Genomic DNA, 23,761 nt, shown 5'->3' with positions numbered 1-23,761 from the left:
GGGAGGGGCGACATGGCGGGCAGGGAGGGGCGGGGCCAAGGGAGAGGGCGGGGCTACGCGATTGTGCCCGCGCGGCGCCCCTTGAAGGGCTCCGGAGGAGAGGCTGTTTTAGACGTCGGGCGGGTAGCCTTGTCTAGGAGGGATCCTACTTGGATTTGGAGGGGACACTTTCAGGAGCAACTAAAAAAGAAACAAAGAAACGCGTATGTGTGTACGCACGCACACATATACATATACACACACAGCGATAGACATCTATAAATACCTATTCTCGTTCGGAAGTATATATGGATTTTTGCATGCGATACGCGCCCGAAAGGAGCTTCTTGTAGGTCTCTGTCCTTTCTGCGATTGCTTGCAAACTTTTGGCAGCAGAAATGCTACTATGCTGGCATTGTTTGGGAAGAGGGCAAGACAAAGCAGCACAGAGCCGAAGCACTGTGGCCCCCTCCCGCTTTTGTGGACAAGAGTCCACTTCCTAAAGTGCATTCTAGTTGGCAGGTGGGAGTGTAGTAGAGGAAGCATCTTGCAACCGGGGATGACATATATCAGCTGAAAGTAGACCAGTCTGCAGATGATGCCACTTAAACCTGTTCGTCTTTAAGGCGCCAAAATAACGTTTTTGCTGCGATGAATTTAGGCTTCCATCCTGTATCCGCTTACCCACTGAAAATGGACTTCGCTCTGAATAAGACATGCCGAGTAGTCCTACCAACGACCCTCGGAGGTACTTACTGGGGCGAATCCCCTGAAATATAGCGGCATTTACTTTCAAGAAAACGTATACAAGATTATATGTAAGCATGACTTGAATAGACCGTCCCACAACTATGTTTACCCAAGCACTTTCTGAAGCACCGCTCGAAGCCTAGGTATCTGTTATCACTAAGGTAACAAAAGGAATCACGCCCCTTCCTCTTTCCACTTTCAGACTCTGCGCTTGCGCAATAGCTCCCTTGCTGCGACCGTTTAAAACAAAGCCATGTTTTTTTTAAATATCCCTCCCACAAGAGGTCCGCGCGCGCGCAACGGGCCTTAGTCTCATTTAGGGCTTTTGGATTGGTTACGGAGACCTGCTGGGCGGGTGCGACGGTTTTGATTGACGCGATGTCAGCGATTAATAGAAGGGGTCGCGAGCCACGATTGGCTGGGTGGACCTCGCGGGAGAGGGATCGCTGATTGGCCGCCCGTGCCGCCATCGGAGCCGCCACAACAGGGAGGAGGTAGGAATTCGGTTACATCTTGGCCGCCGCGCCAGGCTCTCGAGCGCCGAGAGTGCGTTGGCGGCGCGTGGAAAAGGGGGCTCTGGCGAGGAGTCGTGAGGTAGGTGGGGAACCGCTGCGCCTGAGCTGGGTGGCTTTTTTCTGCCCGCGTCGCCCGCCGTTTCCTTTCCGCCCCTTCGGTTCCCTGTGCGCTTCCCTTATAACTAGCTCCCGCGCCTGTCTATTAGACTAGGTGTTTCCCTTTTCAAATAAGTTGTCCGCCCCCCATCTTTAAAAACACAGAGCTGTGTCCACGAGCAAATCAGCATTTCTGTCTCTTTCTGTCACAGCTTGTGGGCCTCGTGGACGTTAAATAGGTGAAGTCCCCTCGTCTCCCCACCTGCCCTCTGCCTGGCCGTGAGGTGCAGTAGGGGCTGGGACGCGGAGGTTGGGTTGGGGGAAACATGGCTCAGAACTGTGTTTTTCAGTGTATCGCCTTGGGAAAAATCCAGAGCCGCAGCAGTTTTATCTACTATTAAGGTTTTCCCCCCATCATCATCATCATCATCATTATTAGGTATAAACGGTTATGAAATAGCACAATAGTATACAAAAATAAGAATAAAAGTATATGCCAAGAATACTGGCAGTTGTAGCAGTGCACAACACCAGAAGGACTAGCACATGGGTAGGCAAACTACCCAAACCTTGAATTAAATGGGTTTGGGAGGGGGCAGTCATAAAAATTGAGGCAGTTAATATTTGAAATTAGGGTGATGTTGCCTACCACCCAGTTATATAAAATGCTCATAAATTAATATTCCTCTAATACTGATCACTTTTGATTATGAATTGGCTCAAAAAAATGCCACTTTAGCCCATCTTTTGGTTGCTGGCTACCTATGAATTTAATAGGATTTCAATACCGGTAATTCACCACATTAAGCTGATGATTGCCAACTAGTATTTGACCTGTGGGGGATGGTTCTGGTGACCTGGTGGGAGGGAAATCTGAGAGCTGTGGTTTGAACTAGCATTACTGTTTGCTTTCTTGAGTGCAGTGCTTCTTTCACTGGGCAAAATAGACAAAGCCCCCAAAGACCACTGAAGCACAATAAAAAGTGATGGTGATCTTAAAAAGTAGAAATCTTGGGCAGGCAGAAATGAGCAGGTCAGATGGATGGAGTTTTGACTACCAACTCTTGGGGAGTGTAGAATCATTCACCGCTGATTTTCAAATATAGATATCTTTCTATTCTGAAAGCAAACTCTTGTTTGCTTTAAACAAAAGTTTTTGTTTCATAAATTTTAAATTATGACTGTTAGTCACCTTAACTGTGATTTTGAGCAGTTGGAAGAAACAGTAGAACACAGTAGCAATAACTTATGCTGGGGAATGAGACAGTTATTGAATTTGTGCCTTTAAAATGGTGTTAGCCAATGTGCCCTCAGGATGCTGTTGGACTACAACTTCCATCAGCCCCAGCCAGAATGACTAGTACTAGTCATCAGGAATGATGGGACTTGTAATTCAAGAACACCTGGAGGGCACCACATTGACTACTTGTTATTTAAAAGTTCCATGGTCAATAATAGCCCTTCCACAAAATTGTGATAACCATGATATAGGTGTACTGTTCATCCATTGTGAGAACAGGATGTTGAACTAGATGGCCCATTGGCCTGATTCAGCAGGCTCTTATGTTTTTATGTACGTGGGTATTATGTACATGGGCATACCAGACCTAGCACTGGAATAATGTAAAAGTAAAACTTGAGAGCCAAGATACAACTATTTGACTAGAAAAAAAATGTTGCTGGTAGGTTGCAGATTTGATGTTGCAAGTTAGACAATAAATAACTTCCCTTGATATATCAGAAATGGAGTATGCTAAAATACTGGTATCAGACATGATTACTTCGCGGTACTTAACTGTATCTTTTATCTTATTCCTGTTCTTGCATTTTCTCAGAGGGTGAAGTGATCAAACGGATGCTTAAAGCCTCATGGAACTAATTTCACCTGTGTCTCAAAACCAAAGGTATTATTGCAGAAATTTTTATCTCTTTCAATATGAATATGATTTACAGCCTGTCACATGAGGGATCCAAGTCACACGTCAGCAGCATTTCCTATTTGTTCAGGTGTTTTTATGTTTATTTCCTGAGGCCCTGATTCTGACTCAGTCACTATAAAGGCAAATAGAACAGAGTACCCTGAAGACGTTGAAAAGTACAGTGGTGCCCCGCAAGACGAACGCCTCACAAGACGGAAAACCCGCGAGACGAAAGGGTTTTCCGTTTTGGAGGCGCTTCACAAAACAAATTTCCCTATGGGCTTGCTTCGCAAGACAAAAAAGTCTTGCGAGTTCCTTCGGGGTTTTTTCCCTCCCCCCCCCTTTTCCTAAGCCGCTTATCAGCTGATCCGCTGATAAGCCGCTTAACAGCTGATCGCTAAAAGCCGCTAAACCGCTAATAGCGCTAATCCGCTAAACTGTCAGTGGGCTTGCTTCGCAAGACGAAAAAACCGCTATACGAAGAGTCTCACGGAACGAATTCATTTCGTCTTGCGAGGCACCACTGTATGGATAGCTAGAAATTGTATCACTGCTTGTTAATTATAACAGTTCAGTCCTAAATGTGTCACTGATATTTATTTTATTTTTATTTTTTAAAGTTAGGTTCTGCCCTACCATCTAAGGAACCCAGGACAACATGATATGTTCCAGTAGCTTGGCTTTGTTTATGTGTGTAACAGTCATATGTATCTGGTGCATGTTTATTCCTGATACAGTCATACCTCGCGTTGAAGTAGCTTCAGGTTGAGCGTTTTCAGGTTGTGTTCCAGTGACCCAGAAGTAACAGAATGGGTTACTTCTGGGTTTCGCCGCTCATGCATGTGCAGGTGCTCAAAATTATGTCATTCACAGAAGCGGTGAATCATAACATGCGCAGACGTGGGTTGCGTTCTGCTCAGGATGCGAACGGGGCTCTGGAACAGATCCCGTTCGCATCCAGAGGTACCACTGTAGTTGATATTACTTGCTGGTGTACTCCCTCCTCCTTTCCCCTCTACTACACCAGTTTGCCACTGTTGCTTGGGAAAACCAGAGGTGTGGGCTGTTTTCCTTGAGATAATCATATTGATATTCATTGACTGTGCCACATGTGTTTAAAGCCTTGCATGCACTCGTAGCAGTCCAGAGCTCTCTGCAAGTTAGCTCCCAGCCTGGCAGCATTTCCTGACATGACCATGTGGGCAACTCAGGAATTGTTGCTAGTGTGGAAGACAGCATGAGAGCGCTGCACTACTTAAACATAGTGTTTAAAGAAAAATAAAGCTCCCCTCAGGTAACTTGTAAAGTAAAATAAGGCAAACACAACCCTCCACCCCACAAAAAAGGAGCAGAATTGTCCAAAGCTTTTTCCCATTGCACTGTTTTTGAGGACCTATTTGATTTCCTCAGCCTTTGAATGATTCTTTAAAAAGAGTCCTAGTATGCCCTGGAGTTTTAAGTTGAGTTTGTGTATGAAACATTCAGCACTGCTTACAACTGGGTTGAATTAAGCTGAAAGTGTTCTGTTTGAAATGGCTTCTTTTGCAAAATACCATAAAAGTAGTTAATGGGTGGTATTCAATTAAGTCAGAGTAAACCAATTGAAATTAATGCACATAACTAATTTAGAGCCATTTCAGGAGGTCTACTCTGCATAAAGGTTAGGTGAATACCACCCGCTGCTTTGCAATACATATATTTAAAGAGAATATGAAAAACCTACATTTTCCATCTTAAAGGAGCACACTCCTACCATGTTTAGGGAAACTTTTAATGTTTGATGGATTACTGTGTTTTAATATTTTGTTGGAAGCTGGGGAAGTCCAGCCAGATGGGTGGGATATAAATAATAAATTCTTCTTCTTATTATTATTTTATTTTGGGAGAATTTGGTAAACTTGTCTTCTGCTTATCTCCAACTGTACCCAAATAAAAAGTAGTAAATTTGTATGTCTTTTCAGAGGTGTTTTGGGGAAAATGGTGCCTTTCAGCTTTCCTGCATCAAAATGTGCACTTTGGAATCCAGCTCCTGTTGGAGAAAGCATTGTCTCTCACCTGTGTTATAGGTATGGAGTCTCATATAGATTAAGAGTTTTTCTTGCCCTGAACTGTTTACTCATCTATCAATAACTCTTCCTCCAACTCTGAATCCAATTGTTATAATACCATGGAGGTCATCTAGTCCAAGTCCTGTTTAATGCAGGATGCAGCAGCAGTATTATTGACAGGTGGATGACTACCTTGCTGCTTATATACTTCCAGTAAAGGGAAGCCCAGTGCCTCCATATGCGGTCTGTTCCATGTTTGAACAATTTTGTACTGTAAGGAAGCTTTTATTAAAGTTTTGCCAGTAACTGCTTTCCTTCAATTTTACCCATTGGAACAACAAATCATACAGCACCCCAAGAAAAGACATTGGGCAAGTACAAATTGTACTTAGGGCGGAGAAAAAGGTGTCCCTAAGAAGCCACAGCTAATACTGTAGTTTGTGCTTTCTGTAATGTGGCACAAGAGTGACATAGTTGATTTTTCTGCCATACATGGAGCAAGAAAATTTTTAGTGAAGTGTAATGGTTTTTTTAAATCAATAAACAACTCAGAACTGATTGACTCAACTATTTTCTATGTAGTAAAATAAATCCAAAATTTGAGCTTGGGAAAATTAATAAAAATAATTACAATGCATCATGGTTGCTTTTGGACTAATAACACATAAATGAACAATTTCAAACCTAAGCAACTTTTTCAAGGTGCTTCTCTTTGCTTTCCTTTTTTTTTTTTGTAACCTGGATCATTTGTATTTTGTGGCAGTAGTGAATTATTCTTTGAGATAACTATCAGTCTTCGTATACTTAGAATTAGTAAACTCAAGTACTGAAACTTTAATTTGTGTTTCTTCAGAAATCCTAAACTGATAATGCATGAGAAAACACTGCGACTGACCCATCGTCATGCTAGGCAAAGTAGAAGAAAACCCTTCACATGTTTTCTGATTGGAAATCTTGCAGTAGATGAAGGTAGGTATCTTGTTAGAGGCCATTGCCATTCTATTTGACTCAACAAATAAGCCTTACAGCAGTGTGTCTTTATAACATGATTATTTTGTGAATGATACCAAGGGGTGTAAACATGAGCCCGCCTTACATTGTTGGGCTATTGATCCTTCTAGGCCAGTGGAATCAGCATTGCTTTCTCCAGATGTTGCTGGACTACAACTTCCAATGTCCCTTGGCACTCACAATGTTGGTAATCCAACAATATTGGGGGTGGGGGACCCTCTTGGTTACACATGTTCTATCTAAATATTGTCTCTCCTGATGGGCAATGGCTCTTCAAGGTCTGAGGTGACTTTCCCAACCCTGCTGCTTGAGATCCTTTCAACTAGAGATTACGTTCGACAACTGAGGTTGCACTGTACAGTGATGGAATGTTGATGACTATTTCACTGAACTGTGCATTTTGATGTTTGTGTTACTTTAAGTACATGCAAACCTGTTTACAGTGTTAACTCAATGGTCTACTAGTCTATTGTAACTGGCAGTGACTTTGTAACCTCAGGAAAATATCTTCTGTTCTGCTACCTTATGTCCTTTTAACTGGAAATGTTGAACCAGCAACCTGCTGTATGCAAATATTGACTATCACTTAAATAAGACTTCATCAAAATTACAGCTGTCTAATTACTTTGGGCAGGGTTTGTGGGAACCTTGAAATGTGAGTGAGCATCATAGTGCTGGATAAGTCTAACAGTCTTGTTTTAAGCCTTGGTGAAATTTGGGATCAGTGAGCCATCTTCATAGAATGTATTCTAACTTGCCTAACTTCTCTGGCACAGATGGTGAAGGTGTATCACTAACAATAGATCGTTTTGATCCGGGTCGTGAAGTAACTGGTGGCTTGGGGAAAATACCAACAGCATCGCTTCCTGGAGATTTTTTGATTCCATGTACTGTTAGTGCTTGGGGATTTTCATCAGGTGATGTCATAGTGCACAATTCTGAAGATTTCAGCTTGGCTTTTAAGGTAAGAAACTTGGGACCCTTATTTTAACACAAAGGTTGTTTATTGAATAGCTGCTGCCTTTCTATGTTAATATCCATTGGCTGTTCTCAGTTTGTCCCGGACAGTGGTAGGTGCTTAGACATGAAAAGCTGTATCTGGGTGTAGCTTTTTTATTCAGTATAAGTTTGGAAAGGGCAACTGTTTTTCTTTAACATTCCCTTCTGTTTATTTCTGTTTTCACTCTCTCACATCTTTTTCTCTGGAGCACTCTTATAGGAGAGGGGAAATAAAATAATCTCCATATATCACAGCTCTGACCAGCTAAGTTTCTTTTCAGAAGTTTAGATGCCTAGCCTAAAAAGAATGCCATTACTCTTCTTAAACTTTGTACAAACCCTTCTAACATGCTTGTGTCTGAGACTAATCCAGACATAATTTTCCCCTATAGATACTGCAACAGAATTTGAACAGTCAAGATTCTTTGGAACCTTCGAAATTGCTGACTTTAAGAGTTCACATTTATTCCACAGAAGATATGGACAACCTAAACTTTGACTTTCACTGGGCAGCTGTTACATTTGCCAATGCCTTAAAATACACTCCTGTGAATTCTGTTCCAATAATTCCTACAGCTCTTGCTAGAAATCTGAGCAGCCACATGAGCATTACACAAGTCCAGGGTACCTGCAAATGTGGGTATGTTAAGCTTCATTGCTAGTCACTTTGGCAAATTTCAGTTGTCTGTATTGTTTCATTTGGTCTTGGAGTAAGATATATCAATGCATAATTTCTAAGGAGTCTTGGAAAGTAGCTTCCAGTCTCTTTAAATCATCCAGTATGATTTCCAGGTTTTCTATATAATTGACTAGGGCTAGGGGAGTTTCTTTGTTTTGAATATAATGATCTAGCACTATTTATAGACTCTTTTCATCAGTCACAGCTAAACTGTGCTGTATTACACGGACTCTCCTTTGTATTATTAACTGATGCAACCTTCTACATCTCACTTTAAATTACTGGCCTAGCATGAATGGATTTATTTATTGTCATGTGGAAGCTGCTGAAAATGCAGCTTAAGACAGTGTCTGTAACACACTAATATTGTCTACTGTGTAAATTGCCTGTTACCCTGTGAACAGTTTGCCGGTCAGTATAGTATGTGACTGGTATTGAAACTCCACACAGTGGGAAAAATACACTTAATAAGTCACATGAAATGCAGCTTTTACACATTGTGTCTCCACCTCGCGGAAGACTTCTCAACAGCTCTAGTGTAAGCATTGGCCTACACAGAGGACTCTTAGTTTCTATTGGATTTTGAAATTAAAGCTGGTGCTATACAAACAAGTTCAGTTATTTCTTTCAATTGATATATAAGTCAAAAGTTGAATTTGTGTGCCTACTCTGGTATTAGAAATCAGGTTTTCCTTGACACACATGTCAGAACATACCACCTATAGTTTTGTGTATCATTATAAGAGATGTCTTGTGTGTTAAGTTCTAGTATTACACTGTGGATATAAAATGGTTTTAAGATAGTGGAAGCGCTTCCACAAGACACCGTATTTTCACCAATCCCCTTTCTATCAATTGCAACCCTATGCTGAGGGTCCTTTAAATCCACAGAACATTGGTGGGAGAAGGCACAGGGGGCTTTATTGTGTAGGATGGGTCAGTGAAAATCAGGTGTCCTCCTTTGCAGAAGCACTTTTTCTAGCACAAGGGCACCATTGGATACAACCAATATTTTAAAAGTATTTCACAAGTTCCCTGCATCAGTAACATGCCTGATTGTGACCAATGAAAAATGTAATCCTCAGAAGGATTTTATGGGGTTTTTTTAAGGCTAGCTTTTTGTTGACTCAAGTGACTGAGACAGGTTTTCAAACAGTTTGGATTTTTTTTTTTATTTACAGCTATCTTACAATGGACCAGACCAGAAAACTACTGCTAGTTCTTGAATCTGATCCCAAAGCTTCTACTTTGCCACTGATTGGCATGTAAGTATTTAGATGAAGTATGAACCTTTCCTCTGTTTTTCTTTCTTTGAGCTTGGCATTGTCCAGAAAAGCAGAATGTTTTAATATGTACTGCAGAAATATTAATCTTAAACTGGATAACTCAGTTTGAGTAAAATATATATGCTACATGAGAATGCACTGGCTTGTAGCATCAAACCTATTTTTTTCTTCCTTTAGTTGGTTGAGCGGAGTCTCTCACATCAACAGTCCGCAAGTCTGGACTTGCAGCCTGCACTACTTATTCAACTCTTCAATTCAAGAAAGGTGATAATAATTAAAATGAACTTTTCTCAATAAATGATAAGTACACACAGGTCCCACCACCTGCAAGCTCGCTATCAAAAAATCATTTATCCACATTTAGAGTTATGGCCAAACCTCACTATATGCCCCACAGATTCACTTATCCAAACAACTTCTTTACATCTTGGGTTTTTTGTACTTTGCTGGTCGGTGGCAGCCATTTTGGAGCAGAAACCACAGAGAATGGGTGTGCGAGAGAGAGATTAAACAAATCAGAGAGCAGGACAAATCAGGGAGCAGGAGATTGCTTGATTGTCCCAGTCAGATCTAAGTAGATTAATGTAGGAAGAGATAATGTTTAAGATAACCTGACTCAAACCATTCAAAGATGATCAGCAGCACTATCAATTGAGCCTGGGTTGTGAATTGGAAACAGTTGTACCTGCTAGCCCTTATAGCTTCTACAACAGAATTACATGCTCCCCAGAACTAAGTGAGCAATATGATTTTCAGTTAGTGAGCTGGGCAACTTGCTGAAGATATATGAACTGGACTTAGTTTAACAACAAAGCACAATTGCTGAATTATATTTGAAATATGAACTACCCTCTTTGCTTCCTGTTCTTGTAGGTGATCTGATGGCATTTGTTATATTAAGCTTTACCATTTGAATTCAGTATTAAAAAAATATTTATTTCCTTTGAATTCAGTACATCACATTGCCAAATGATTTTTTTATTTATTGTTTCTGTTTAATGAGTGTATTTTAATTTATTTTCTTCAGGGTACTTTCAGAATCAGGAAGTTTCCTTGTAATTCTTTATTCTCTGACGCATAAAGATCCAGAGTTCTATGAATGCCTTCCTTGTGGTGGACATACTAAATTAGGTTTCCAGCTACTTACAAGCAAAGAAACATTACGTTGCTTCAAAGTAAGTTGCTTGATTTCCCTACTTAAGTTGGCTGTGCAGCTACAAGGGGGTGCTTGTCAACGGTTGTTTATCACAGGGACAAAGTTGGCCCAGCAAGCCATTCCTGACTAACCATTCCCCATCCCTGAAGTCATATGTGATGTCAAGTGTAGGTCAGGTACTGGCATGGCTTTAAAGCAACAATCAGGAGTTTATAGTGAGAACAGCCTCATTGGACTAGGAAGCAAATAAGTACTCCAATATCTCTACCCATGCTTTTTGTTCAGGACTGTGAATGTGGTAAGCTTGTTCTAGCAGGCAGATTCCCTTTGGGAATTATTGCTCATTTCTCTGTGTGCCAAAATACTTGTGTACACTAGATCTGGTGCTATAGCTGAGGATTTGCTGTATCCAATGATCCTCTACCTCAGTGGTTCTCAATCAGCTAAGTACTGTGTACCCCCTGTTTTTCAGAAGCCAAGGCATGGACCCCCCACTTTTGAAAATGTTGTCCCAGCACCAACATGTCCCAGAAGACCAAACATGTGTCTTCTGGGCTGTGCTCCCATGTGAGTCACATGACCCATGTAAGACCACAGTCCCCAAATGGGATGTCCTGGATAGTTGATGGGTATGTGCCACAGATGTCTGCAGACCACCAATTAGAAACCACTGCTCAGGCTCTTAACCTCTACTAAGTACCTGCCTGTTTAACATTGATCTTTACTCCAGTCCAGGGTCCCCTGAATATAAAAACTCACAGGAAGCAGGAAGGTAGCACCAGCACTAGGGTTTGTTTGAAGAGTTCTTACATGACTTTGATTAGGATAAGTTGTGTGGTAATTGTTAAATGGAGCTTACTGACTACATCTACTTCATTTCAGAACGTGGAGCCATCAGATAAATACCATATTCAATTTGAACTAAGTTCAGAAAATAAAAATGCAGAAGTGGAGTTCTTCAGTAAAATTTCAAAGAATGTTTCCTTTAGCAGGTGAGACCTTTTTCAAATACTTATGCATTTAATCAGACATTTTTGTTTTCTATTATGCAATCAAAACATTTTCTATGTAATACAAAACTCACAACTGGATTTTAATTTTTTTTTTTTAGCCCATCACAAGGTTCCTCAGCTAGTAAACTTTCTGTTAGTGATCATGACTCTGGGGTGGAAGAGGATGCATCCCCAAGACCATTTCCCCGTCCTCACCCAGTGAGTCAGCAGGTATCTCCAAGATTTAGTATCTTCAAGTTTTTAGAGAAAATATCAGTACTTTTGTGTAGTTGGTAGGAATTCTTAAGCACTCAGCTTCTGCATCAGTGCTGCCGGGATAGTTGTATTCCATGCTCTTACCACCAGGTTGTGCTGTGGTGCTGTTAACCCTTTATTGCTGCAAGTACATGTTTCAGATTAACCTTATAAAGAAACCTCTTAAGGAGACTTCATATTCTACTGTGGGAAGCATGTAGACCAAATAAACCAGCTGACCCATAGCCCCATTGTTTGACTTAATTTACTAGGGAGGTCCTCTAAAAGCACATTGAAGGAGGGAGAAGAAATAATGGTTGAGCTGTACAGATAGGCTTCTTAAGAATGCAAATGTTGATTGCCTTCAATTTTTCTGCTTCCTAAGCTAAAGATGGAACCAATGACTGTCTCTTGATGTAGACAATAACTGTGCTGGTAGTGTTTTTATAGAGAGACTTCTATGCACTTTGACAAAATAGAAACAGTGTTTTTCTGCAATAGCTTTTTCTTTCCATTTGAAACACTTGCACCTGTGCATCTGCCTACAGTACATGTATAGTATCAATATTTGAGGTTCTATTAACATGGCACAAGGACTCCTATTTTGGCAGGACTTGGGATAATATCTTATTAAAGGTCTCCTGGTAGAAGGAGGTTTCCTTTACAATGGGGTATGACTTACATAGTGATGTCTGCTTTCTTCTTTCTCCATAGTGTAGTGGAAGCTGCTACAACAGTTTCTCAGGTGGGGGAGGAACATTCCAATTAAATTGGTAACATAAGAAATGCATAGATCAACACGTATTTTAAGTTTATATTGTCCTCGTTTCCAGATGACAGAGATCCAGCCTTCGGTTCCTGAACTGTCTATTGTGTTTGATGGCATCTCTACAGAATCTATGTCAACATCCAAAAATGTCATGGTGATGGATAAAAAAACCCAACCTTCATTGGGACATCAACCTGCTAAGATGGCATGTTCCATTGGGCATCCACCCCACCAACTTCAGAGCTGTGATTCTGGGAAACAAAGCTTGGGTTTCTGTGCCCGAGAGCCTTCTCCAAGGCAGTTACCAAACCAGATAAAGCAGAGAAATTCAGTTTTAAAATCTTCCAATGGAAAGAAACCTCCACTACAACAGCAGTCCAACTGTGGTGTAGTTGGGTCTCAAGCGAGAAAGAGCTCTGGGTCTTCTTCCTCTTCTTCTCCTTCAACTCCTTGTAGCGGGTTCTCTCCCAACACCTCTTCCCACCAGCTTGGAACACCAGAACAACATTTGGCAAATAATGAGCCTACACAAAGCAAAGGAGAGCTTCCTTTTAATGGACCCTCAGGATCTAACTCTAAACAATCTCATTTAGTTTCCCAGCCTTCCTGGCACAGCTGTGCTTTGTCATCTCCACACATGAGAAGACCCATGGAACTTCGGATACCATCTCAGAGCTCACCTTGCTGTCCCCATTGTGTCTGCAGCTGCCAGTTACGTGACCATATGCAATACAGTCCAACAAATGTTTGGCAAGGGATGTCTACAGTGGGTTCCGGTCACACACCTGAAATCCAGTCAAGTAGTTCCCAGGAGAGTACACAATTAATGTTTCATCACAATACAGAATATATAGATGCTTGCTGCAACCCAGTGTGTCCCACAAGTAGCCCTATGAACCTTGGCCATCATGGGATAGTGGGGAAGTTTTGCCCCCATAATGATGACATGTCAGCTACAGTAAAGAGTTCTTCAGACCCTGGCAGTGCACAATCACAAGCAGTGTATCCGGCTTGTGTGCACACTCATGCATCAAAGTTGGGACCCAATAATGGAATAATGAACTTACCTTCAGATGTTTACAAAATTCTTGCTGAACAAGATAAGCAGATCAAACTGCTACAAGCTCAGGTTTGTTGGGTTAAATCTATTGTGTACATGCTTAGAAATTACTAGGTTCATCACAGGAACATGGTCTTTACACTCATGGTACTTATGATATTATCAGATTACAACTTTGGTCTTGTGTACTTCTCTGTTAATAAGTGGCCTCTTCAGAGCCTAGTAGAAATATGTTGTGGGTTAATACTTATGTCTTTTAACAGTTTCACATAGCTCGTTAGCTATGCTTTCAGAATTAAGCTGGCTGGTTTACTAGTCAATTTAGTGAGCCATTAAGTTGTTTGGAATTAAGTTCAGTGCAGAATAGAAACCAACTGGGTTTTAATTAATGAAACTCAACTGTTTTAATAGCAATATGTGCTTTTCTCCGTTCTACAGTTAGCAGTGTTGCATTTTTATATAAAGAGGACTTAAAGATGCTGCCTTTAATCATCTTAAAGAAAGAATAGTTCTGTATTCATAAGAGACAAATTGATATGACAGTGATATTTACTAATTACTTCTCCCACTTTTATTATCTTGGCAGTATAATTAACACTGATCTTACATGGTTACAGATTCAGCGGCTTTTAGAAGCACAAACTCTTCAGCCCTGTTCAACCAAAACTATAGCAAACAGTAGCATACAGTCTGAGAAGCAACTAGAATTTGTTGCCATGGAAACCCAATCATCCACAGGGTTACACATGAAGAAAAGTGTCAGCATTGCAGTGAGCACAGGTATTGGTTTATTGTACACCTTATTGAAGTTACACTGGTATAACTCAGCAGTGGAAAAATACCTGACATGGGTGCCATTTTAGCTGTTCAGAGTCTACTCTGCTGTCTTCCTATTTGATCCAGTCGTGTTGTGCTGTCTTCCTATTTGATCCACTCTGCTAACAAACTTGAGTCCTGTACCCAGACTGTTGTATCATGGTAGATTCCAATACAGTATAGTATGACTGAGAACTGAATATTAATTGCTTGAAAGACTGTAAATTTTGTGGAATAATTAATGTGATTGAGTTGGTTTGCTCACAGCAGTGTTCAAATGTTAAAGTTGTGGGGGGTTTTTTTGTGCAGTGGATCTTGTCTTGCTAAAGAGAAGTTACTAATGTGATAGTCACAGCCTCAAATCACACTTCAGTGTGTTGTGACTTCAACTACTTTTGTTTTGATGGCTGCTGCTAGAGTCCAAAACTGGTATTATCAAGATTACCAAATTTGTATGAAATGCACAAGCTCATCATGTTGTGAAACTGCCCATGAGAGGACTGCTAATATTTGTCATTTTCAGTTACTTAAACACTGAGTGTCACATTAACAAACTGCTAGTAATTGCAACAAGCTGTACCAGTGATTTGCTATAACGCATGAAGTTGATGGACATCTGGGACTGGGATAGAATACACAATACATGCAGAGACAGAGAGTGGTGCCACCAGCCTAGCTAAATTCAACCAAGGCTTTCTTCCTGTTTTACTTTAGGTGCTAGCTTGATGTGGAATGCTACTTTGGAAAATAAAAATGAGCATGTGAAACAAGATGATGTTGAAATATCCAATGAAGACATCAATATTTCTATGAACACTGAGAAGAACAGGAGTCAAGCAAGCATTGCCTCTTCATTAAATGCTGTTGACATACCCAGTTTTGTGGATAGTATTCATCTTGTAGAAGGAGCTAGTCAACCCTCTGGACTCCGGTAAAAAAACAACCCTCGTTTAAATTCCCCATACTTTAATAACCTACATATACTATGTTGTGTGAAACCCATCTGATCTTTCAGGAGTACACTGGTGGAGGCATACAGTTCCACATTGGTTTGCCTCAGTTCCCTCCCTTTGCCTTCAATAATGCATATTTGTAGAAGAAGTTGACCACAGTTGGCAGCCTTGTTTGCCTGAGCTGAAGTGGTTTGTATTATTCACTTAAGTTCAGTAATCTCTCATTCATGATTGTTTTGTTGTACATCTGTATTTCTCTGCTCAGCCTCAGAACAAGCCATTTTATGTGTGTTTGTCACCTGTCAGAACTAAAATGTTAATTCTAAGAATTTGGGTTGGTTTCAAAAAGGCTATTTTCATCCCCCCCCCAAAAAAAGTAAGTCTAATTGACTTTGTATTATGTTCACTGTTTTAAATAAACAGTATAGCAGCTAAAACCATGTAGAACACTGACTGTAGCAATGAATTAATCAGCAAAGATTCTACAATATATCTACAGCCACTCAAAGTTGTGCATCTTTAGCAGATGTTTTCCTCCCACATGACCAGATACCGCAGACAACTTGCTTGAAATGCTAATGACTGAGTTAAGTGGCAGCTACAATGCAGCAGCCCCATTAATCAACCCTAACTTCACTTTTCATGGGTAAAAATGGATTGCTTATTTGTGGAGGCGATGAATTAAAAAAAAAAAAGCATGCCTTCCTCACTGCAACTTCATGTGCAGCTTTACTGATGACTAGGATCTCAAACTATAGAAACAAGTCATGGGCATACAGAACTTACTTTAATCAAGCAAGCAATCTCTTGATGAAGCTTGCATCCCAGTTGCTAAAAGTGATTTTTCACATATTGAGCTTTCAAAAATTTTCTGAGTGATGAAAAATCACTTCTCTGGCCATAACTGATAACCTGTAATGACAGTACATGATTTAATCTTATCTCTTTCAACATACACAATTGATTACTTTAAGCTGCATTATTTGAATACCATTAATACCTATGTTGCTCTTCGGGTCATTTGATGATCTAGCAGGCATTTTGGCATTAATTATCCATGTTTCTAGCCTTAGCTGTTAAAATAGCAATTCTTGTTGTGATCTGCAAATATGCATTAAGTCTTATTTAATTAAGGGACTCTGCATAATTCTTTACTGTGCAGTAAATGTACAGGTGTTGCTAACTTGGTTGTTTGGGCGAAACTTACTCCATCAAAGAAGTGCTTGAGGTTTGGGAATGACAAGAGTATACTTAAGCGGCATACTTTTTTTCTCCATTATTGAAGTTATTCCAACTTGCTGTGTAGAATATGGTTGAATACTCATCGTAATACAGATTTTGCATTTTGCCATGGCATTGCTGATAATGACCATCCCATTTTATAGCCTTCACACTAGTATTGACCCACTTTCCCACTTCTGTTCAAAATCAACTCATTTGAATCTTCTCTACTAATTCACTATTCTCTGCTTCTAGTAGTGGACCAGATGCTGACTCAGGACTTCCCCCAATTTCATCAATGAATGAAAGTGTTAGCATGTGCATGCAGACCAGCCCATCAGAGAGAGCTGACAGTCATTTGGTAGCAGTTAATGAACAAAATATTGAGCATGTTATCACTTACCTTCCAAATGCCCCACCAGATGACCAGAAGTTTTACCAGGATATATTGGTAAGTTATTTCGATGTATCATTCCTTAACCCAATGCTCCTTAGTGGTATTAGCAGAGAAGCTACCAGGCTTTATTTTTTTTAAAAAAATGCAGTTTTTATAAAACAGATTTGTGTTGTCCAACTGTTTATTGAGCCTTCATGTTTCATTTTACAGTCCATAGTAGGCATTTCTGATATTTTGCATGCCAGAATAGTTATTCAAGATGTAATTCGTGTATCTTTTAATTCAAATAGTATGTGGCACAACAATAATTTAAGATTGCAATGACTGGGGGTGATATCTAAGTTGTACTTTCCGACTCTGAGTATGACTTAGTCAGATGTCACTCTGAGTATCTAAAATGAAGTTTCATTATGAAAAAAGTTCTGATCTTCTGTGAATATTTGATTGGCCTTGACATACAAAACTATTCCCTAGCATGCTAAGTATGAGACTGCTAATATCCTATAGCTTTGATTAGCGTTTTCTACAGTTCTCTGTACCTTCCTTTCTACTTTTCCTTAGGGTCAAGTGAACCACTTCTTAAAGGAATCTTCTGAAGAAAACAGTTCCTCAGTACAAAAGGACATTACCAGCAGTGAATGTACCACAGCTTCAAAAATGATCAAAACAGAAAGAAGAGGCTCAGTCAATCCTGATCCACTCCTAAGTGATAAAGATATTGTTCTGAATGCAACCTTGAAACAACTGAGGAACCTTGGAGTAAAATTTGACTCTCCTGACAAGATGATGAACAGTGCACACAAAGTAGAGAATGCCAGGTAGAAAGATTGCTCTAAATAAAGAACAAAAAAGTCTGACTGAGCTTATAAATGGCTTCATCCCTCTAAAGCGGGGATGGGAATCGGATATTCTTCAACAGTATAGTCAGTGTTCAGAGCTGATGGGAGTTGTAGACGACATCATCTGGAGGGCTTCCCATATCCATACTCCAAAGGGCCAAAAATAATGACTTTTGTGGGTAGGGATGGATAGATCAGTCAATTCATGTTGGTGTCCTTTTCGTGCTTGTCAGTTTCACATGTGTATGTTCAGAGGTCTATTCAGGCTCAATCCCACAATAATCTAAAATCGTTTTAATCTACGTGAAGATTTTGGTTTTTCTCTTTCTAAATATGCATTTCTAAGTGCATTGTATCCTAAAATATGCATTGATACACTTATGTATCATGTAACTCAGCATTTAGGCAAGAACATAATCTAAAGCAGGAGAGAGAAACCCTTCCACCTGTCAAAGTTGACCTATGTGGGAGGGGTCTGCTTCACCAATCCCAGTCCTGCTCATAGTGGACCCATTAAAGTTAGTAACTTAATAACATGAGTGACTTAGGTTCATTAATTTGAATGCTTCTACTCTGTGTAGGATTAGCATTGGATATAAGCATTGGCAGTTTGAATTGGCATGCAGTCTGTTTCCAAAGGACCCAAAAAGCATTTATCAATGTTGTCTGAGTTAGTAAGCCATAGTTAGCAGCTACTGTATCTGTAGGTCAGAACTAGGCTTCCAAAGACTGACTTGTCAATCTAAGCTTTAAATACTGTCCTCAGCTCCTTAGCTAGTAGGATGGCCTGTCTTTAAAAGTACATTGACATTTTGTGACCTGATGGCTACAATTAGATAGAATAAGGTACACCCTGTATACTTACTTGCATCAAGTTAAAATAACTTGTTTTTCTTTGTTTTCTTCTAGCATATTGGCCTGTATTAATCCTGAAGCTGTAGTCCCAGGTCTAAACTACATCTCTTTTGCTAATGTTGGCATGAGTGGCTTAACTCCCAATGGAGTAGATCTGAGTATGGAAGCAAATGCTATTGCACTCAAGTACCTAAGTGAAAGTCAACTGTCACAGCTTTCTCTGAGTCACACAAGCCAAAAAAATTCTATGGCTTCATCTGTACAGACTCTCTTGCACACTAATACTGATAAGACTTTGGTGGGCTTTGGCTTAATTTCCCCAAGCAATATGTCATTTGCAACCAAGAAGTACATGAAAAGGTATGGACTATTGCAAAGCAGTGATGGCAGTGATGATGAAGAGGAAGAACAGACTGACTACAGTAGAGGAAAGAACATAAAACCGGTTCTGCAACTCAATTTAAACCCTATTTTAGATGGCTTTAGCTGCCAGAAAGACCCCTACGAAAGAGGAAGTGAGAGACTTTCTGTTAATCCAGCACATCATGAATCTGAACTATCTAGTACTCATCTGTCTAATCCAGAGGGCCCCATATTAAGAAATGTTACAAATGCAGTCATTCCACTTCGAATCCTTCACCAGTCAGATGAGAGTTCGTATCCATTTTTTAAAGACATGAACCCCCAAATGAAACTGCTACCTGGAAAAGCAGAGTTTACTCAGCATCCGGACAAAGAGAATCTAGATAATCAAATTGTATCTGAAACTCATCAAGCTCCTATTGTTGATAATTTAAAGCAAGTGGACAACATGAATTCAGTGGGTACTTTCCTCGATGTACAAAAACTCAGACAGTTACCCAAGTTATTTTAACCTGTCTGATTTATTGGCAACCAACTCCTTGCAGGACTTTTCAATACAAGTTGAACCAGTTTTCTGTAATTCAATTTAATCAAGAAGCCACCAACTCTTTTCAAGTGGTTTTGACAACAAACTAAATGGGAGGAAAGGGTTCAATGTGTGCCTGGTGTGATGGCTTGACTGTTATCTCAAATATAAATATTTGCACCTTTATGTTTATTGATGTGTCTTTATACTCTTAAAGGTCAGTAAATATATATCTAATGGGACATACTTTTTAAAACATATGTATGAATTTTGTAAAATGGACTTTGGCAACTTAATCAATGCTGAAGTGGAAAGGGGGTTTAGGATGAGATTATTTTGGTTACTCAGTTTAAAGCATTAACCTTTTTTGAGTCCATTCAAGCATTGGAGTAATGCACTTCATTAGACAGCCCCGATTCTTACACAAATGTGAAATAAAATTTCATAGTGTTTACTATGATCATGAAACAAAAACAAGGTCAGCCAATGTCATCCTTATCTTTTTTTTTGTCTTGTAATATGAACATGAAGAACAAATGCTGGATAAATTGCTGAACTGTTTATCTATTATTTGTGTTTGAAATCATTAACATTTTTTGAATGTCTAAATAAAATGTACTTGACACTTGTAATATGCAGACTTGTTATACTCAGGGTTTTAAAAAATTAAATTTGGTTTATTTTATTTCTCTCTGTGTTACCATAATAGTTTTAATTCATTATCTTCCATGAAGGCCTTCAGGTCCTTTAGCCTGTTTTACATTGTTTTTTCCAATAAAAAATTTGGAATGATATCCACCATTATTGCACAGTGATGTCCCTCACTTCATAATATTTTTGCTGGTATATGCAGAGTGGGGACTGCTGAATGTGGTGGGGAAATCCATTATATTAGCTTAGCAGAAGTTACATACGACTCTTGGTAATTGCCTAAAACAGGGTTCTCAAACTTTCCTAGGGCCACTTGAGAAAGCTGAAAATTACTGAAGCCCACTAGGCACAAATTGGCAATGCAGGGCCAGAACAAGCTACAAAATTTAGGTGGAGTTTGACATACAGTGGTACCTCTGGTTACAAACTTAATTTGTTCTGGAGGTCCGTTCTTAACCTGAAACCGTTCTTAACCTGAGGTACCACTTTAGCTAATGGGGCCTCCTGCTGCCACTGCGCGATTTCTGTTCTCATCCTAGGGGAAAAGTTCTTAACCCAAGGTCCTACTTCTGGGTTAGCAGAGTCTGTAACTCGAAGTGTTTGTAACCCAAGGTACCACTGTAATTAGCTGTCAACTATTGATATCCAGTCCCTCTTTGGAAATTGCTGAATTCTTTACCACAGCAATTTCCCTTTAGCAGGAAGTTCCATACTTCAGCTTTCCTCAAGCTAAATACAGACACTGGCTGCAGAGGTATAACTCCCGCCCCCCCTTTTCTGCAAAATATGTTCCATAAGCTTTACCCCACCACCACATCTTCGTCTTTTACTGTTCCTTTCCTTCGTGCACTTTTCACATTCATTTTTCTCCTATGGCAACTTAATTCTCATCTTCCTCTGTATTCCACCATATTTAAAATATTTATTTTATGTGACAGTGGAGAAATACCTTATCTAAGGTATTGTGTAAAAAGAACCTTCCTTCTCTTTTTCTAATTTCTTTCACTACTACCTCTGGCCCTGCTATTCCAAGTTGTGTTCCATAGTGCAAAAAAGTGAGGTTGCCCCTTTGGTATGGGGAGCATGGATGTGAAAAGGACTGAAGTCTCTAGCAACAACATTTATGCACCTGAGATTCAGCCCTATTATGGCTGAGACTGGAATATTGATGCATGAGACGGTTGTCTATGGTTGAGGGATGTGAGAGATGCTTTTTCCATTGAGACTGCTGCTGTTTGCCATCTGTTCTGGCACTGAGATTGCCTGTTTCTCTGCCCCAATCTGTGCTGTTCTTAGATGCCTCATTGCCTTTTTCTTGCATATTTCCTGTGTCCCAAGAAATGTGTAGCAAGTGTTTTGAAGAGTGCAATGGGAGCTTGAAGACCCTGCCAAAGGGAAGTTTTGAATGGATGGGCGGGGTATAAATAATAAATTATTATATTATTAAGATGCCAAGTGTTTAACCACTGATTAATAAGCTTAGAATTGCATTGATTATTCTATCATGGCTTCTTGTAGATATGCTGACAGACCCCCACTCTGCCTCTGCATCTTAAAGCTGAAATATTACTGCATACTGTACCAGGTCACAGTTCTGGTGAACTTCAGGTCACCATGTGCCAGCTGGTTCCTTCTGTATAACAAGATATATTGCAGCTCAAGGCGGTGCAGTCAAGCTCTGGGAGTGCCCAAATGTGATTTTTCAGGGACAAGGCTGCAGCACTCTGCACATGCTCGGAGCACTACTTTTACCCACTGTGGCAAGGTCATACGGGAGCGCAGACACCCCTCCGGCCTAAATGGAGCTCTCTTAGGATCTTGTGCCGGGTTAAGGAGGGCGAGACGTGACTCTTAATTCATCCCCATCCCGCAATCGCGTCCCTCTGCCGCCTTCGTTTTCTCTCCTCTCTGGCTAGAGGAAGTGGCGCTCGTGTTTCCCGGATGCAGCGTGCAAGACAGGCCTGGCGGACAAGTCGTGACTGCTCTGGGGCTGATCTTCCTGGCTTCCCAGCAGCGTCGTGAGCGGCCTCCCTGGGGAGGGGGAAGCTCTTCCTCGGCCTCCTTCCTCCGATCTTGGAGCCTGGGTTAGAGACGTCAGGCGGCGGCTGAGTCCCCTTGAAGCAGCATCATTAGGGAAATCCTCGCGTCTAAGGGAAGCGGGCCTAATCTGCTGATCGGGCTCTTTGTATTTGCCTGGATCACGAAGCCCTAGTTCCCCCTTGATGTCCGGATGACTGACAGACCGACTCCCGGGTTTAACATTTGCTCATCGCTGCTCCGTCTTCCAGTCTCTCCCCTTTCGGTCAGCCACTTTCAGAAAGATAAGAAGCGCGATAGAAGTGGGAGGAGAGATTGCTGGCTTGTTTTTGTTCTCATTACAGTGGTACCTCGGGTTACATACGCTTCAGGTTACAGACGCTTCAGGTTACAGACCCCGCTAACCCAGAAATAGTGCTTCAGGTTAAGAACTTTGCTTCAGGATGAGAACAGAAATCGTGCTCCGGTGGCGCAGCGGCAGCAGAAGCTAAAGTGGTGCTTCAGGTTAAGAACAGTCCTCCGGAACGAATTAAGTACTTAACCCGAGGTGCCACTGTATTATTATATCATCATAGAATTGTAGAGTTGGGAAGGGACCACGAGGGTCATCTAGTCCAACCCCTCAATACAGGAATGATTTGCCCGATGTGGGGCTTGAACCCACGACTCTGACATTAAGAGTCTCATGCTCTATCAACTGAGCTATCCAATCCAATGTTTTTCCTTTTGTAATTTTATGTTGTGAAAGATCTCTTAATGTCTGAGATCTACAACAACACCTGATAAAAACATGATAGCAAAGTTGGGGCCCGGCGTGTTTCCCTGGGGAGCATTTCCAAAACGAGGGGCTACCGCAGAGAAGGCCATAAAAAGTACGCATTATAGCATAAGCTTTAGTGGACTGAGTGCATCTGATCTGATGAAGTGGACTTGACTCCACCAAGCCTTATGTCACAACCAATGTGCTCGTCTTTAAGGTGCCACAATAATCTCCATTGTTTTTTTGCGGCAGGAGACTATCCCGCTAGAAGCTGGAAAGTAATATATGTTGTATTAAGAAGGACAATGGATGCTTTCAAGCCAATCTGGCTGAAAGCATATTTATTACGGGGCCGACGACCATTCTTTTAAGGTTGCTACCACTTTCAGGTTAATTTTCATGGGGGACCCAGTCGGAATCGGATTCACAGGACAAGGGCGCCTCTAGATTCGCAGCATAGCGCCTGTAGTTGGTGTGTAGTGTGGATGTAAATAAAAGGCCAAGAGGTTGCATTTCATACGGTGGAACTCTTCTAAACTGATTCGTCTGAGTGTAAACAGCATGATGATCTCAAATACATCACGCAGAACAGTCTCCTAAAACTATCAGCCTTGCCTTCCTGAGTCGCACCGTGTAGTCCAAAATAGTCTGAGGAGAGCAGGCTGAAGCCAGCTCCCCAAAGCTAAGTGGCAGAACACAAAGTAAGTCTACTCCTGCGTCGTCCCATACCTGCTCACCGCGATTCCTGGACTGATTTAAAGACTGATTTAAAGAGCCCTTGTTCTGTAAAGGAGCTGCGGCAGCCTTAAAAAGACACCTTGAGCGCATC

At 40.8% G+C, this 23,761-nt stretch overlaps 1 protein-coding gene across 5 annotated transcripts; it reads left to right on the top strand.

Moving 5' to 3' along the window:
• The first annotated feature begins 118 nt into the window (after nt 1–118).
• On the top strand, nt 119–20,282 carry STIL (STIL centriolar assembly protein). Of its 5 annotated transcripts, none has more exons than XM_081913920.1 (17): nt 119–727; nt 3,176–3,244; nt 5,221–5,325; nt 6,161–6,276; nt 7,095–7,282; nt 7,710–7,957; nt 9,178–9,261; nt 9,460–9,546; nt 10,310–10,457; nt 11,321–11,430; nt 11,550–11,661; nt 12,519–13,583; nt 14,132–14,294; nt 15,045–15,261; nt 16,760–16,955; nt 17,463–17,719; nt 18,650–20,282. In XM_081913920.1, the coding sequence occupies exons 2-17, from the start codon at nt 3,210–3,212 to the stop codon at nt 19,467–19,469; spliced, it is 3,951 nt and encodes a 1,316-aa protein (XP_081770046.1). In that variant the 5' UTR covers nt 119–727; nt 3,176–3,209; the 3' UTR covers nt 19,470–20,282. The 5 variants fall into 5 exon arrangements, with proteins under 5 accessions (XP_081770046.1, XP_081770048.1, XP_081770045.1 ...); XM_081913922.1 differs by lacking the exon at nt 119–727 and adding an exon at nt 1,059–1,323 and having other exon boundaries at nt 11,550–11,649; XM_081913919.1 differs by lacking the exon at nt 119–727 and adding an exon at nt 1,060–1,223.
• The last annotated feature ends 3,479 nt before the right edge of the window (nt 20,283–23,761 follow it).

This window comes from Podarcis melisellensis, assembly GCF_964234715.1.
Source record: "Podarcis melisellensis genome assembly, chromosome: 6".
Taxonomy (NCBI): Eukaryota; Metazoa; Chordata; class Lepidosauria; order Squamata; family Lacertidae; genus Podarcis; species Podarcis melisellensis.
Note: the sequence above shows the minus strand (reverse complement) of the source record. Positions and strands in the feature narration are given on the sequence as shown.

Coding starts and splice junctions, on each gene's coding strand:
- STIL (XM_081913920.1), top strand. CDS start 3,210: ATGGAACTAATTTCACCTGTGTCTCAAAACCAAAG. Junction 9,262..9,459: donor ACTTTGCCACTGATTGGCAT/GTAAGTATTTAG, acceptor TTCTTCCTTTAG/TTGGTTGAGCGGAGTCTCTC. Junction 15,262..16,759: donor AGTCAACCCTCTGGACTCCG/GTAAAAAAACAA, acceptor CTCTGCTTCTAG/TAGTGGACCAGATGCTGACT.